This window comes from Zootermopsis nevadensis, unplaced genomic scaffold (assembly GCF_977971745.1).
Source record: "Zootermopsis nevadensis isolate Lab colony 2312 unplaced genomic scaffold, Znev_1.0 Znev_ptg000028l, whole genome shotgun sequence".
NCBI classification, from domain to species: Eukaryota; Metazoa; Arthropoda; class Insecta; order Blattodea; family Termopsidae; genus Zootermopsis; species Zootermopsis nevadensis.
Genome location: NW_028259160.1, coordinates 19616246 through 19632847, shown reverse-complemented (window position 1 = coordinate 19632847; position 16602 = coordinate 19616246). Strand labels below are relative to the sequence as shown.

Sequence of the window (16602 nt, the reverse complement as noted above, 5' to 3'; positions counted from 1 at the left end):
ACCGTGTACGTCTACAGCAGCAAATGGAGTTAGATCGGAACTAATCATTCTCCTTCCTTTAATGTTGTCATCGTCAGGACTTCAGCAAAACGAATCAGTTGATACGAGGTTCTTCTTGAACCTCGAGCGTCTTTCTTCTATCCCTGAAGAAAGGCAAGAACCCAGTACACTAATTACAAATTAGTCCCTGGAGATCCTCGCAGTGCCGTCTTCTTGCTTGATAAGTCATTTTATATCCCTGTGGTAAGAACAGACCAGGTATAAGAACACAACAGTACAAATAAAGTGCCATATGTTTTAATATGTGCTGTTTCACATTGGAAGGTAATGCTGTACTGAATACGAACGATCATTTTCCGAATTTATTCTACAATTAATTTAAAAATTATAATCGCAAATACATCTTAAACTTGGCTTTCCATGCGTTGCACTGAGCGCCGTTAAACTTCCGCTACACTCTTCGTGCTGCAGGTGTTTCGTATGGAAATAAGATTTAAATTTTACGACTCGCGAACTGAAAAGTTTTGAACAAAATATTAGTTGGAACGGAGAGTTGTCTGCTGACAAGCCATTTCTCTGTGCTGTTAGCACTCATTTGAATCTTCGTAGTTTTATACTCTTTTGTTCTGAGCTCTTGGTAATACACCAGCTCCTTTGCTGTTTAATTTAATCTTGTCTCAAGACAGCCGTCAGCTAGAAAGAAGCATTTTCACTGCTCCAGTGACCGGCAAGTCTTGTATCGCGTGTGTTGTGATTGCACCAAGATGAAGGTCTCCTCTATACGAACTGGTATAGTTCGCAGTTAAACAATGTAGGTGTGAGCCCTGCAGCATCGAGAAAAGCCCTTCTTGAGAAGGTAATAATTCGTTCATTTGGTAGTTAAACTTGCAATGTAGCAGTGAAACTCAAATTTCTCTTATTGTGTTCGGAATATCATATATCAGTGTGGTCAAACTGGCCGCCAGCGAAAGTATTTGTTAATTTGTTATTAGTTAGTACACACCAATTTTTTTTCGATGTTGACTTTCCGTCAGTGGTAAAAGATCATTCTGCTCAGTGCCCTCACTAAAGCCAGTGACTTTAAGAGCGTAAGATGTACGTTCTACCGGTACAAATTGTTATTGTATCACATACAAGCTGTTAAATTAGCGGAGTTCAAATATTTTGTGTAAGTTTTTCCAGGTAAAAATTGTGAGAGTTACAAGCTGTTGCAGGAGCAAATTTAAAATGATATAAAACTCTGTAGTAGTTTGTGCACATTTAAATAAAATTTGTATTTGAGCTTATGCAATGGTAATTTGTAATTTCTGAGTAAGTATTATTAAAAATAACGACAATTCAAAAAAGTGGCCCTTGGGTCCAACAGAAAATTTTTTCTGGCCCGAGCGAGGAAAAAGGTTCGCTGTAATGATAGGTGATACTGTATTGAGGAAAATATGAGAAGAATGAATTTTCTTTTGCGTAATAGTTTAGCCCCCGAGTCCTACCCTCACCATTACATGCAGGAAAACTTTTCCCCCCGTTTTTGAATGACGAAGTGAAGTAACAAGTCCTCCTGCTCTTTATTAAGACAAGTATGAGCGGAGCCTCAAGTCTTTTTCCAGTAGGGGAATTATCAGCGCACAGCGAAGTTTTCGCTTGTCACTCAGGCGTGTCTGATAGGATTTTTCTGAAGCTCGAAAAGTTCTAAGGATGTATTTCTGCATATAATTTGGAAATTCGAATTAAATAATCTCTCGGTGTGGAGAACGGATGTTCAGAAAATTACAAAGTCAGTTTCAGACGCTAAAAGTTACCTGCGTGCCATTAGAAGTTGCTACCGTAAAATCGATCAGATTCTTATACTCTGTGGAATTCTAACTATATGAAAAATTAATGAAGCTGTGCTCAGTGACAAATGGTCCGGTCTGGCAAGCAGTGCGTCGCCAGACCACTGAAATCGGAGGGAAATAAAAGAAATGGTCTCTTTTCTTCATTCAATAGAAGCTTTCTTATCTGCTTGGAATCTGCTGTTTGAGTTACTATCTCAATCGCCACAGAGCAAAAGAAGCCGATATTTTTCTTGCTTTCCTCACGGTGAGAAACACACGTGTTATTCGTAACACTGCCGGGTGTTTAGATCTTCGTCATGGAGTACGTCGTCAGCCGATCTGAAGGTGTGTTGCTTAATCCATGAGCATTTCTTGTCTTAAGTGAGATTCTTGTGATGATGGCAAATTAGTCTCGTTGTTTGGAAGACGCCGTTTTTAGCATTCAAACTCTTTCTAGTGACCAATATCTTCGTGCAACATTAATAAATATGTTATTCAAGATTTGCTATGAAAACTGTCTCCAGTGAGAACTTCGACGGACGAACTGGAGATGATAAATGACGTAAGACCCCGCCCACGTTCAGACAACCTTCAGAAAAGAAAAAAACCTTCACGAGGAATTTTCGGTTTCTGCAAAGTGAGTTGTACCCGTGGTTTAATAGCTTGCAGAATCTGATGTAACTATTTCTCTCGTTGTGACGGCTGTTTTAAAAAAAGGTTGGTTTTGCGGGTTGGGGGTCATCTTAGATCAAGAATGAGTAGGCGCTATACAATCCTCTCCTCACAAGCGCCTAAATGGCGTATAGTAGGACAGCTTTTCTTTACTTTCTGCTTTAAAAGCGACATAAGGCAAAACTGTACGGAGCGGCTACCTTCCGGAATTACTTTGGCTGTGAGTAATCCCGCGTTTTAAGGCAGGCGAGGAAGAGTATGATGAGCTTGTCAACTACCTGGGCAGGGGCGACGCACGACACACACAAAAGTGTCAGTAGGGAGACGCGTGGAGAATTTTAACTCGGAAGAAGAAAGCGGTACGAGGGACTTGCGATTTCTGAGAAGGTACATGAGCGTTACCTTATTCCCGTTCCCGGTTGGTCCGATGTCTGCCGTGTTTGATTCTGAAGATTGGTTTATTTATAGATGCGTTCTCGGTTGCATAGTTGAGTTAAAGTTGATAGTTCCTTGGACTTCATCCGTCGTCCGGGTTTACAAAAATTGTTCGTACCCACTGTGACCTCGTGGCCCGTGCGATATCCGGGTAATGTAATCCACTTTTATAAATCTGATTACATAAGGCCAGTGCAGCTGCACCGGAACGGAGGTGTGGAGAGGACCCGACGCCTCTGCGCCGTTGCACTCGGACACAAAAGAGGTTTTTTTTATCGATTCAGATCTCGAGCGCCGTGATTGGGCCCCGCTCTGTTTGGACCATTAACACCACTTTGGAATCTCATTCTCCAGAGAACGTTTTCGTAAACCGCAGAGATTGTAGAGAGGCCACTTCGCTGAAACTCTGATGCGTCGATCCGTTCTTTAGATTATTCACCGATGCTGTTTCGGGACCAGGATTTGTACGGCATCCGTTCGGCAGTGGGACCAGCGCGCGAATAGGGTGCAGTACATTACTGCATTGCCTATGCATGAACACGATGTCCATGTGTACATGCATACTTAAACAGCGGCACTCTGTATGAGCCAGAAATGCGCACGAGAACTTCCCGGCGTAGAGCAACTTCACATCAGATCTTTTGTGTTTCGATTGTGGTCTTCTGCTTTATCACGACTTATGGGAACACGTTACAAACTCCACTGGCGTCTGCTGGACGGTCTTCGTCAGAAATGTGATACCAAAGTCAGGATATCTAGGTATTAATTTGTTTTTTTCAGATAAAAAAATGCATTGGTGACAAAGATCACCAGGAATACGTTCTTGCTCAGGTACGTCGGTGCCTGTCTTATCCATTATCTATTCGACGTTCTGTTGCTGTCTCGTGTGTCTGAGACGTAAAGGATATTTTAACTAAGATAATTAAGAATAAATGGGCGTTTTTATCTCTTTCTCGTTAATTAGAATTTCATATCTAAGACGTCAAAAGTAGTAGAATTTTTTGAAACTGATGATGGTTTATTCACGTGCAAATTCCTACTTCATTTTCAGCTTCCTGAACTTATGCTTGAAATAGCAAATAACAGAGGAACATTGTTCTAGAAGAAGCCTACACAGATTACCTGTTTAATTAGTGGTTAACTTGCTCGCCACTGGACCCAAGGTACGCGGATTCTAACCCGGCCGAGGTCGATGGATTTTTAAAGTAAAGTAAAGTTTGTCCCATATACGCCATGTAGGCGCTTGGGGGGAGTGGAGGTATAGCTCCTCTCTTCCTTGACCTCGGCACTAGATGGGGGTGAGAGGTCAGCATCACGCCCCGGCCGGCTTTACCCCCGGGAAAGAACCCCGGTACCCATTGTAGAGGAGGCTGGGTGGGCCCCAGAGCCGGTCTGGACGCAGAGGCTAAAGGAAAAATCCTGCCCCCATCGGGGATCGAACCCCGGTCGTCCAGCCCGTAGCCAGTCACCATACTGACTGAGCTATCCCGGCTCTTGGGTGATAAAAATCGGTAGCACAAACTTCCTTCGGAGGGGAAGTAAAGCTGGCCGTCCGATGTCGAAGATTTACGGTATGTGAAAGAACCTTACGATCATGATATGAAATGTTTCGTAAGCAAAATTCAGCGGCCATTTCTCACCCAAGTCTCTCCTGATTCTCTACTAGATGGTTCTAGCAGACAAAAACCAGGATTGAGTAGAAATTATGCAGAGGCAGTGGCCTGGTCACTCACTACTCACAAATGCAGAGTTAAAAAAGACAGACAAACCTCCGAAAAGGAGGCTGCGAAAACCCACGACTAGGTTGAAGAGCCAAGGAACAACAACAACAACAATTAATTTAATTAGTTACATCCCCATCGATACATATTTTCAAAAAGTCGCAGACTTTCATGAGACCGTGTGTGACTTATTTGTCCGATTAACCTGAAAATGTGAAGTGGGTCGGTAAAAACAGGTTATGAACTGAATTTATGTATTTCATACCAAGAATCCCGTTCATTTTGGTGGTGATTTTAGGGATAAATGCGAACAAAATTTATCAATGTTGTAATATGAAAATCATAGGCGAGAACGAAGGGACACAGCAAGGACCAAGGACCAACGATGCCAGGGACACGCAAGATGATGACGCGATCATCAGATCTCATCATTGTAACCGGAAGAATTAATTAGGTTAGTCCGTAATCCATTTTGCTGGCTTGCTCCGTTCTACCTTTGCTATCACTTGTTTCGCGATGTGTAATCAAAACTTCTTGTTTCAGTCGTGCGTGTTGCATAGGTCTAAAGCCACTTAAGTGCAAGGTTCATAATTAAGTCTCTTTCGAATTAAATCACGCAAAATGACGCTGTTTGATAAAGTGGGCTTTATGTTCTCTTGTTGCCAGTATTATTCGAACTAGCCAGCGTTTCGCGTTCGTCCTCGACATTTCTTAAGGATTCGTTCATCAGAAACTTCTAATCGTATATGTATACGGACGTACCTCCCCATTACAGATTCATTTTATGCACTTTATGTGGACATGATGGCTATAAGCTGTCTCCCTTTCGGTATCACTTGCGAATAACCCGCCTGTCTCATGAAACTTCTGGTAAGAAAATCCTTCCAGCAGGGGCAGAACCGGCTCATATGTGTCATTAAGTCTAAAGTTTTCGAGGGCGTGTCTAGAAGGATCCAGTTCTTTTCCGTTCAGAGTATCACATTTTCTCAGTCTCTGTTAGAATTCCTTATCATCCCCCGAGGTTTACAAATTACTGTAACTCTAACCACCGCGCTTTCTTGCAACCCAATTGGCAGCGAGGGAATGTGTGTTGCATAACCGCCAGGGTGCGCACTTGTGTCAGTTTCTATCTCGGATTTGGTGCAGAATTTTTATACAAGTTCTCTCTTCTTCTTTGTATTTGTATCATGACACGAGTTACAGAAAGCTGTTGGCTCCTCTCTGTAAAAGAGTTCTGCGAAAGTCAGGCTCCTAACTCTCACATCACGTGCCTCGTGTTTCTTGACAATCGCTGCCACCGTCGGATGTCCATTGTCACTTCACTCGCTCAGAGCCACGTGCGTTGGAACAAAATACATATTTCGCGTCGATATATCGATTATTTGAAAAGTATCGGCAGGAATTGTGACAGCTGTAATTAAGAGCCACACCATGAAGTGGAGTAATTGTTATTAGGACATCGACGGGAAACTGAATAATTTGAGGGCAGAGCATACAGAAAATTTAATTCATAAAACTTCAGTAAGGGATTGTTTTAATAGAAAAAGTGCACAGGACATAAGCAGTAAAGAAAGTAAATAATATAATGCAGGAGTTCTCACCCTTCTTCGCTGGCGTACCACAAATTCTAATTTAACACATTGAATGTACCACTAAACAAATGTGTCCAGGGAAAACTGTTATTTATGTTAATAATAACTTTAGTTTCCTTACATCGTTCGCGTACCACCAGTGATACGGGCACCACAGGTTGAGAAACGATATAATGTGTTCATATCAGTTGCTAAATGTTTAAGAATTCTTTCGGGGAAAATTTCAAATAAATTTAATTGTTCAGTCGTATAAGAATGGAGTAGTTATTCGACGTTTCGAGAACTTTCTATACCTCCATTATTAGAGTAAAGGAGCCAGGGACAGCCTCAGACATTTCAGATATCCACTCCCCGCGTAAACCTGAGTTCAGAAACTGTTAATATTCTCTAAGAAGAATAACATTTAAATATGTGAACATTTTAACGAAGTGTTATTGATACTTTAATACTGTTAGTTGTTTTAATTTCTTAAGATGTTAATTAAAATATACACATTACTAAGGGTAAAAGGTGGCTCCGGAGGTTTAAAATGTAACAGCAGATATGGGACGGACTGGCTGAAATGTAGCCGAAACATGTAGCATGGATTTTAATGCAGATAGATGGCACCAGTGTGACAGTAAGTCTATTGCCAGTCTAAATGTGGAACGGTGAAAATGTAACCGGGAGAGTAGCGAATAGTTTCGGAAATTAACTCTGAGAATTTATGAGATTTGATAACCGTTGTAAGATAATGCTTCGAAATTGTGCCTACACTAAGCGTCGTTACTTCGAAGTCGTGAGGTTACGTAACTGTGGGACAGCTAAAGTAACAAGCGAAACCAGAAAAAGTGTGAAATCAGTGGACAAGAGAGTACAGATCAATAGTTAAGAACACCTGTGCAAAGATTATCAGACTGTGTTCAGTGATTGTTAATGCAGGAAGTAATATCCGCGTGAAATAATTCTATCTTTGGTTAGGAACCACCTTTTAGTAGCTAATTACGTCATGATATAAACCTCTAGAATCTTCTTATTGTATTAAGATCGCCATACGTTGGAGGTGAGGGCTGTAATCTTTATTCCAACTGGAAAATTCTTAAGGTCGTGATGTTAGTCGCTATTTGAAGAACGTTGCGCCATCATTACTTCTAATGACCTGCCCTTCTTATGCGCCAAAAATTGGTCAGAGGACACACACCTCAAAGACTTTTTTCTCGTTCGTTACCCAGAACACGATGTGTTTGCTAACACGTTATTTCCAGAAACGCAGGGGAGCTGTAAATCTACGTGCTCTCTGCAGCGAGAGGAGACGTGCAGTAGGGACACAAGAACGTAGTTGAAAGCAAAAACAAACAAACATGAACCATGGTTGCAAATTGAAATCACTCTGAGCTTTCTGGAACACTTCGAGAGCTTCGCTTGATGTTGAAGCCTGTCACTAGAAATTGGAACAGCACACAGAAAAAAGATTGTAATCCAAAGCTGTAGTAAGCAACTTGCTCCGTCTTAATTTCTAAGCACGTGGGACAAATGCAATCCAGAATTGAAAACGTCTTATAAAATCATGTCGACGGTGTACGTACTCAGATAGACCACAACCATCGCGTGCTGTGTTCTGGGCATCACGCAGCGGAAATAGGAAAATATTTCACAGAAGTTTGAAGAACTTTCTTTGTGCGTCTTCATGGTAGATGCAGGTGGGTTTGTTATTTACGACAGATACTCGCTAAATATAAAACCCGAGAATACAACTGACCGTCAATTTGTTTTATTTCCTTATCCGGATATAACTTTGTCTTCCCCAGGTAACCGCCGGTAACCGGTTAGGTACGTGACCTAGTGTCTTTATATTTGAACGACCGAAGTATACTTCCTTGGCATTTTCAGTTTCAAAATGGAGTCTGATTTCTGTTCTGCGCAAACAGAATTCGGCAATATTTGTCGTCCCATGTGATATGAGAAATATCGAAATCAAACCGAAGCCAAGACTCTGGTTGATGGAAACTTGCAAGCAGTTCGCGTAGGCCCTAGAAGAATTGAGCATACTTCCGTATCTGACGTCAATACCAAGCCGTTCCACTCTGAGAAGTCACGTGACAGTTTTTGTTTCGTAGGCCTATCAGGAAGCAGTCTACAGAACTCACACCACTGCACGAATATTTACGTTTGCACCCTTCTGAGTCAAAGAGTGCTATATATTTATTTTTCACGTTCGTTTGCAAGTATTTCTAGTTCCTTTGTGTACGTGGCTCAGTCAAACCTCTTAAGATGATTACAGGACACAGGGCGAGGTCTAGGCAACACGGAGTTTTCCTCCGCTGGCTTCCCCGGTTTCTCCGTGGCATCCCAACAATTACTCCATTCACACACAGAAGAAGGCAGTGGCAAACCACTTCTGGATCATCTGCCAAGAACGTATATGAACAGGTCCCAGTCCGAGAAAAGGATGGAAGGATCCTGTTCATACGGACCTGTCGTCAGACAGAACACTAAATAATAATAAGATGAGGTGGTCTAGCGGTTAGAACGCTGGTCTTGTAATCCTGGGATCTCGTGTTCGATTCCCGGCGGTGCCCGAATTTATAACTTGTGTTGGGCAAGGTCGTGGTCTAGGCAACACGGAGTTTTCCTCCGGGGCTTCCTCGGTTTCAATTACTCCATTCACACACAGAAGAAGGCAATGGCAAACCACTTCTGGATCATCTGCCAAGAACGTATATGAACAGGTCCCAGTCCGAGAAAAGGATGGAAGGATCCTGTTCATATGGACCTGTCGTCAGACAGAACACTAAATAATAATAAGATGAGGTGGTCTAGCGGTTAGAAAGCTGGCCTTGTAATCCTGGGATCTCGGGTTCGATTCCCGGCGGTGCCCGAATTTATAACTTGTGTTGGGCAAGGTCGTGGTCTAGGCAACACGGAGTTTTCCTCCGGGGCTTCCTCGGTTTCAATTACTCCATTCACACACAGAAGAAGGCAATGGCAAACCACTTCTGGATCATCTGCCAAGAACGTATATGAACAGGTCCCAGTCCGAGAAAAGGATGGAAGGATCCTGTTCATATGGACCTGTCGTCAGACAGAACACTAAATAATAATAAGATGAGGTGGTCTAGCGGTTAGAAAGCTGGCCTTGTAATCCTGGGATCTCGGGTTCGATTCCCGGCGGTGCCCGAATTTATAACTTGTGTTGGGCAAGGCCGTGGTCTAGGCAACACGGAGTTTTCCTCCGGGGGCTTCCCCGGTTTCTCCTTGGCATCCCAACAATTACTCCATTCACACACAGAAGAAGGCAATGGCAAACTACTTCTGGATCATCTGCCAAGAACGTATATGAACAGGTCCCAGTCCGAGAAAAGGATGGAAGGATCCTGTTCATATGGACCTGTCGTCAGACAGAACACTAAATAATAATAATAATAAACCTGACCTAATGTAATAAAATTCAACGAAGTTCACCTCTTAATAGTCTCAATAAGGTAATAGGTTTAAAGCCCTGAATGTAGATTTATGCATTAGTGTTTTGATTAGAATATTAGACCACCTAAATCGAATTTTAATTTGTATTTCCATATACAACCACTTCACATTTAATTATTTATCTCGTAAAATTCTTTATAGCCAATTAGTTCGACTTCAGTACGTGTTCATCAACGCGATACATTACGTTAAATTTGCACTTGATTATGCGAATTACAGATGATTTGTATTGCCTGTAATTTAACGTACAATATATACACAATGTATCGTTTTCATGAACACGTGCTCAAAATGGCCAAATTGCCGAGAGGCGTAAGCACGCTAAACAAGTCGTGTTAGATGAAAATATAAATTATAATCTGAATTAAAGCTAGTCCGATATTTCAATGACTGTAATGTTGGTTTAAAATTGTTTTTGTGTTGTTACGTGAATTTAATTTCAACTCGACCCATTTTCTATGCGTTTTCATGGATTCAAACTAGACGACGATCACTTGATTTCACTTCCTTCCCAACCTACAATTCGCTGATCATTTGGCGTCATATTACGTGATTCAGACAGCTGAAGGCGCTGTTAAAACCGAATCATCACGTGACGTGATGACTTACAGCCTCAGTGTCTGTCCACTGAACTTCGTTCTGTTGTTGCAGCAACCTGTAGCGGACCGTCGCGGGTGGTCCGCGTGGTCCGATTGGAGCACGTGTTCCCGCACCTGCGACGGTGGCGCCTCATATCAACTCCGACGATGTAACTCACCCACAGGATGCACGGGCGAAGCAGTGCGCTACAAGATATGCAACATGCAGGTAAACGTTTCAACCCCTTCTACTTTGGGCCGCCTAATGTCCGGGTTTTTGGATGAAATGTACAGTGTCCGGTCGCTTTATTCGACCCTGACGCAAAATGTCATGGGGTGGTCTTGATGTTCTGGAGAACTGCTGGAAAAGTCCTGGAAACGTCCTGGAGAAAATTTGGATAATTCCTAGAGTAGTGCCGGAGAAGTCCTGGAGAGTTTATTTGGATGTTCTTTAGTCATGGAAAAGTGCTTCAGAAATCCTGGAGAATTGCTGGAGAAGTCCTTGAATGTTATGTTGAAGTCCTCAATGGTTGGTGGGTCTGATCCTGACTTGTCGGTTATTTTGGATTCCTTTTCATTTGATTGGGATAAGTTACATTAGCCTAGTTTGCGTTTTGTGTCAGGTTGGATTAGGTTGTGTTAATTTAGGTTAGGTTTAGTTATGTTATGTAAGGCAAGGTTAGGTTGTTTAGGTTACGTTAGATAAGGTTGCGTTCATTTACGTTGGGTTAACTTGTTCTGGAGAATATCTAGCGTGTTCATATGTTGGTCGTGGGGATGTTCTGCAGAAGTCCTGGAGAAAATCTAGATAATTCCTAGAGTAGTGCCTTAGAAATCCTGGAGATATGGAGGAGTCCTGGAATGTTTTGTAGAAGTCCTCAAGCGGTGGTGGGTCTGATCCTGACTTGTCGATTATTTGGGTTCCTAAGTTTGATTGGGATAAGTTGCATTGGACTAGGTTGTGTTTTTGTTTGAGTTGGTTTAGGTTAGGTTAGATCAGATCACATCACATCACCTGCGTGTAGACGCTTGAAAGTTTAATACTTAAATGGACTCAAATAAAGGGGAAACGAAGATGTTCACTGGATGTGATAAAACCTCTGTTGTAGTGGATTCAATCGGCTGTTGTAAACATGACGAACTTTCCCTTCTTCATAATATCCAGATATTCTCAATCGGCCTAAAGACCAATGTTTTTAAGGAAGCCCATGGCCGTGAGGTTTGTTTTAAATTGTGTTGGTCATTAAGTGCATTCATATTTGAAGTAGCAAAGGCGAAGCATGTACAGAGAAAAGGTTTTTTTTCTATGACTCGTGAATTGCCATTATTTGCCTTAAAATGTACTCACATTGTCACATAGAGTTCAAATGAAAACTAATTAATTTATTCGTGGAGTTTCGTGGCGTTCGCAAGTGTGCGTGAAGGTACCGGGCGAGAGACAAATGACCGCGGTTCCATGACAACAAATGACTGCAGCCGAGCGGCAGTGATTCAGCCGCTCCGGGTAACCGCGCTCCTCATCAGAACGCGCGTCTGATCTGCATAACCTCACTTTCGCAAACTTTGGCCGGTGATTCTTTCCATTTCGCGAAAGTAGACCTTGGAGGCAATGCCGTGTTTTGCTGTTTCTAGGCGAATTTTAAGCAAGCCTATCAGAGGCAAGCAAATAATTTATTCTGTTAGTACATGTAGATTAAACTAAGTACGTGACCGACTCGTGTAACTCGCAATATCTTTCGCTGTGCGAGATTTCAGATCGTGGTTTTCTTGGCTGCCATTAGCAGCATTTTGTAAGGCCCTTGTTTCTCCATCTTCAGAACAGAATATTCGTCGGAAACGATAGTAACAATACCACATGATATAACAACACAGAAGCCCACAACCTGAATCATTTGAATACACTTAATGTTAATTTATCTGAGAATAACAAAATTAATAATGTTAACGATAATAATCTAAGACTGGGGATGTATTCCTCGTGTTTTTGTACACTTTAGTGGCATTTATTGTTTTATTCCATACAGAGTTCTCTTTTCAACACAAGGCAGTTCTTTCTGGAAGTCAGCTGAAGTACGGCGAACGAATATCTGATTAAAAATTCCAAGAAATTTTGCAAATAATTAGTAATGAAACTCGATTCAGAGTTTAGCTGTGAATCGGATCGTGTCAAGGCGACGCACGTTTCGAATTTACAGATTGGGTTTTATTTCAGTTAATACTCACCTTAGCGAAGAAGGTTTTTCAAAATCTTGTGTATATTTATTAATCACATGTATAATATACCAAAAAATGCTCTTGAGAAAATGTATAACTAATCAGTCCACGTTCATGCAATGTAACATTTACATGGGCCCAGTACAACGAAAAAATGTGCAGAGTCACTAATAAGTTTAATCGAAATCTGTTGTATGGTTTCGTAGTTATAACACGTGGACCTGCGGACAGCGCCGTTCATAATGCAGTCAAACTGGACGCAGTACGCAGAACGCACGAAAAAATGCGTCAGTCGATTTTGTTTATAAACTCTGTTACTAGGCGCTGCATTCGGCATAGCTTTTCAGCAGTTCAGTTTCTAAAATCGATAATTGTATCCCTAAACTCATTCTGGCAAGTTAATTAGGAACGAGATGCCAGGTGGTGTTCGACATTGAACACTCTTTGCACTCATTGAAAAGACAACTGACGAACTGGAGCGAGCAAGTCACAAAATTACACGACCTTCGTGGGATGTTGTGTAATCAGAGCGACACGTGTGTTTATTAACCGTGTCAGATTTTATTGAATTGCAACCATCAATAAATACTTTAATATGGATTGGTGAATTGGTTAGTAAATTTGGGTAAATTCAATTGCACATGCTTTATAATAAACGTTTTAACATTTTTATTTTTCATTATTATTTGCTGAATCTCTTGGTAAGTTAATACATATTAAAGTATTATTAATTTCCCGTCATTGTAACAAATAATATATGAACATAAAAAAGTCAAGAGAAGAATGAATCAAACAAGTATCTACTTCTAGGAGTCTCCGAGGTTGTGATACGGGCGGTAAGCACCTGACAGAAACTTTAAAAAAAATTACAAATTCCCTGAAGAGCTGACATATTTTCTTGTTCTATCAATAAAAATCTTTTCGCATTTTCACTATCAACATAATAATCTAATCCCGGAAAAAACTGTCACTATAAAGTAAACGAGGTGCTTATCATGAAGTCTGTAAGCCTGTGACCTCTCTTTTACGCCGTCGAAAGACTTTTCGGCATTATTTAAATCCGTATTCAGCATATCACCAAAATAAAGGCGCCTTACCTAAATTAAGCGATCTTTTCACTTCACAAGACATGCTTCAGAGTTGTTCCACATTGTCCTCTACGTAACTAAATTGAATTTGGATTTGAAATTTTCACAGCGGCTAGTCCGAAGTTGGCTGTCTACCAGACTACGCGAGGCAACAACCCAGAAGACAGCCATCTTCAAATTTAAATTGGTTTATAAAATTACAAGTGTTCCATTTTGAAAAATTTCGTTCTTACAGAATAAACAGTCTTCATGAAAAACTGGGCTAATTTACTGCCAATGGATTCCGTATTGAATTAATTGATTTCGCGTTGTTACATACTTAACTATGCACATAATATACCATGGATTATAGTCCGAAGTCCTCCGATTCATAAAAAATTATCATTAGGTTGACTAATTGCCACGCAGTTTTACATGTATATTACGCTAACCAATTTAAATGTGGAGGGGGCATCTATTCACTTCCTCCTTGGTTGTGGGCTTGGTGGTTGCTTTAATTACGAACATCGAATTGAAAATCGAACTGGGCTAGCTGAACTACCATTGGCTAAAGCTCTCATAGGCCCAGTGAGAATTTTTAACGTCTTGAGTTTGTTAGTTTGTTTGGAAGAAGCGAATTAATTGCATTTTAATGGGCCAGGCCTCTCGCGTGATCCGAGCCGAGTAGTGATTGCATATTGTTTGTATCATTCGTTTTACTGAGCCAAACTTAATTGGGCCTTTCTTGTTATGCTCAAAATGATCAGCCGTACCTGGAGATTTGACGAGGCTCGTAGCTAAAAAGCGTCGTTAGGAGACAATTAATCTGTGTGTACTGGCATTCTGTCTGATGAAGAAATAATTGCTGTAACTCCAAACAACTTTTATTGAACTTCCGTTCATTGATCGTATAAGTAACAAAAATTTGTTTTGCTTGTGTGTGAGTGGTTGGTATCCGCGGAGGATTCGTACAAGAAATTACAACCACTGATCACAAATTTAAGAGCAGAAAATGCTCTTTAATTATTACAAAATGTAGCGCTCCTCGCCGACCTTTCGTTTTAATAACTTTAAATATGTTCGTGAAAATAGTTGAGTTATAAAGTATTTCGGGTGCTTTATCTAATTCCATCTTCAGATTTTGACTTGTTGTCCTTTATATAATAACAACCAACGATGTGGAACTTGATTGGTGACCTGTTCCCTCGTTCTGTTGAATGTCGCCTATTTAAATTTCCATGTTATTCTGTTCTCTTCTTTGTGGGTTAATTGTATCCGATGCTTCTCATGTCAAGCGCGTTCTGATGTTTGGGGCTTAGAAGTTCGTGGTTCGTTATTCTGGTGTGATATGTCTCTGATCAGTGGAGTTTGGTTTCTGGCTGATGCTGAGAATTTGTTAATGATTGCTGTTCCTTCCCTGCCCCTTCTTCTGTCTGTCTCTTCCTTTGTGCTCTACTAGAGATGCAATAGACATTCAGCTGTTCACAACTAGTGTCTCTTCGATTGGGGCTGGGATATCGATACTCAGTGCCTAATCTGTGTTGGGATAGATTATGTTAGGTTATGTTGGATTAGGTTAGATTCGGTTAGGTTAATTTAGGTTTGGTTATTTTAGGTTAGTTTATGTTTGGTTATTTTAGGTTAGTTTACGTTTGGTTATTTTAGGTTAGTTTAGGTTAAGTTAGTTTAGGTTTGGTTAGTTTAGGTTAGTTTAGGTTTGGTTAGTTTAGGTTAGTTTAGGTTTGGTTAGTTTAGGTTTGGTTATTTTAGGTTAGTTCAGGTTTGGTTATTTTAGGTTAGTTTATGTTTGGTTATTTTAGGTTAGTTTAGGTTAAGTTAGTTTAGGTTAGTTTAGGTTTGGTTAGTTTAGGTTAGTTTAGGTTTGGTTACTTAAGGTTAGTTTAGGTTTGGTTATTTTAGGTTAGTTTAGGTTTGGTTAGTTTAGGTTAGTTTAGGTTTGGTTATTTTAGGTTAGTTTAGGACAGGTCAGATCAGTAAGGGAAGGTCGTATAGTACCAGATACCTAAGGCTTTCGGGGCGGGGGGAGGAATGTGTAATGTGAAGTTAAAACATCTTATTAATTTTCACAAATTTGAATTTTTTCTTCCTGAAACATGTATTTTGAATAAAACAAAGTGTCAAAAAAGTAAATAAAAATGTGTTTAAAAAATTGTTTACGTTTTCGACATTACAAAAATTGGCGTCAAGTTTCGGACACTGCTTTACTTATAATGTTTTTTTTAGTTTTGATAGAAACTTTTAGTTCTTAAGAATCTTAACGTCTTTTGCAGGAATCACATTTGTAATATGACATATTTCCCTTTGTGTCAGCTCAGTTTTCATGCGCCCAACCACCACAAGAAAGACATTTATCCAGCCCTAGTCAAAAATTTCTGACCAAACGATGCACGCTGTTGTAGGTCTTCTATTTGCCTGAGTAGTTCTTCCTCCAACTCATCATTGAAATTTCTCCGAAACCAACCAATGTCGGGTGTCATTTTCACTATTCTCCCTTCTTGCAATGTTGTTAGTCTATCTCCAAGAGAAATTATGGGGACTGAAAAAGTATCTGTTGCTTCTCTTACCGACGTCTCCTTATTCCTAACCTTATCTATAGCAAATTTCATTTCATCTTCTGACCATTGTCTTTTTTTCCCATTGGGCTCGCCGTTTTTGATTCTAATAGCAAATCTAATTTTAATCCTTGAAACAAAATAAAGGAACGCCAAAACCAGTTATCTCTTCAATAGTAAATACAATACAATCATCAGTGGTAAAAACATAAGCAAACTAAATTGTATTTATTCTTAAATAATATTTTCGAGAATTGTTTGTCCGGTACTGCCAGAAACCACCTATTCGATATTAGACGACAGACACGTATATCCAGTGCCTCCTGCTGGAACAAAATCATTCTACACATGCAGTCTGTAGTTGATACAACAAAAGTAAAATAATTGAATAATTATTTCACTTACCAGAATTAGTTGATACTGCATTCCAAAAATAAACAATGTAGCTCAAAATTTGTACAAATTGAAAGATTCACT

The 16602-nt window shown here is 40.4% G+C and overlaps 1 protein-coding gene across 3 annotated transcripts in view; it reads left to right on the top strand.

Annotated features, from left to right (window-relative positions):
- The window catches only part of LOC110835880 (protein madd-4-like), a 123887-nt gene that overhangs the window by 77708 nt on the left and 29577 nt on the right, over window positions 1-16602 (top strand). For all 3 annotated transcript variants that reach the window (XM_087356797.1, XM_087356796.1, XM_087356798.1), the window contains one exon: window positions 10345-10500. In XM_087356797.1, the coding sequence (XP_087212923.1) occupies window positions 10345-10500 (156 nt within the window). The remainder of the gene's footprint in view (window positions 1-10344; window positions 10501-16602) is intronic.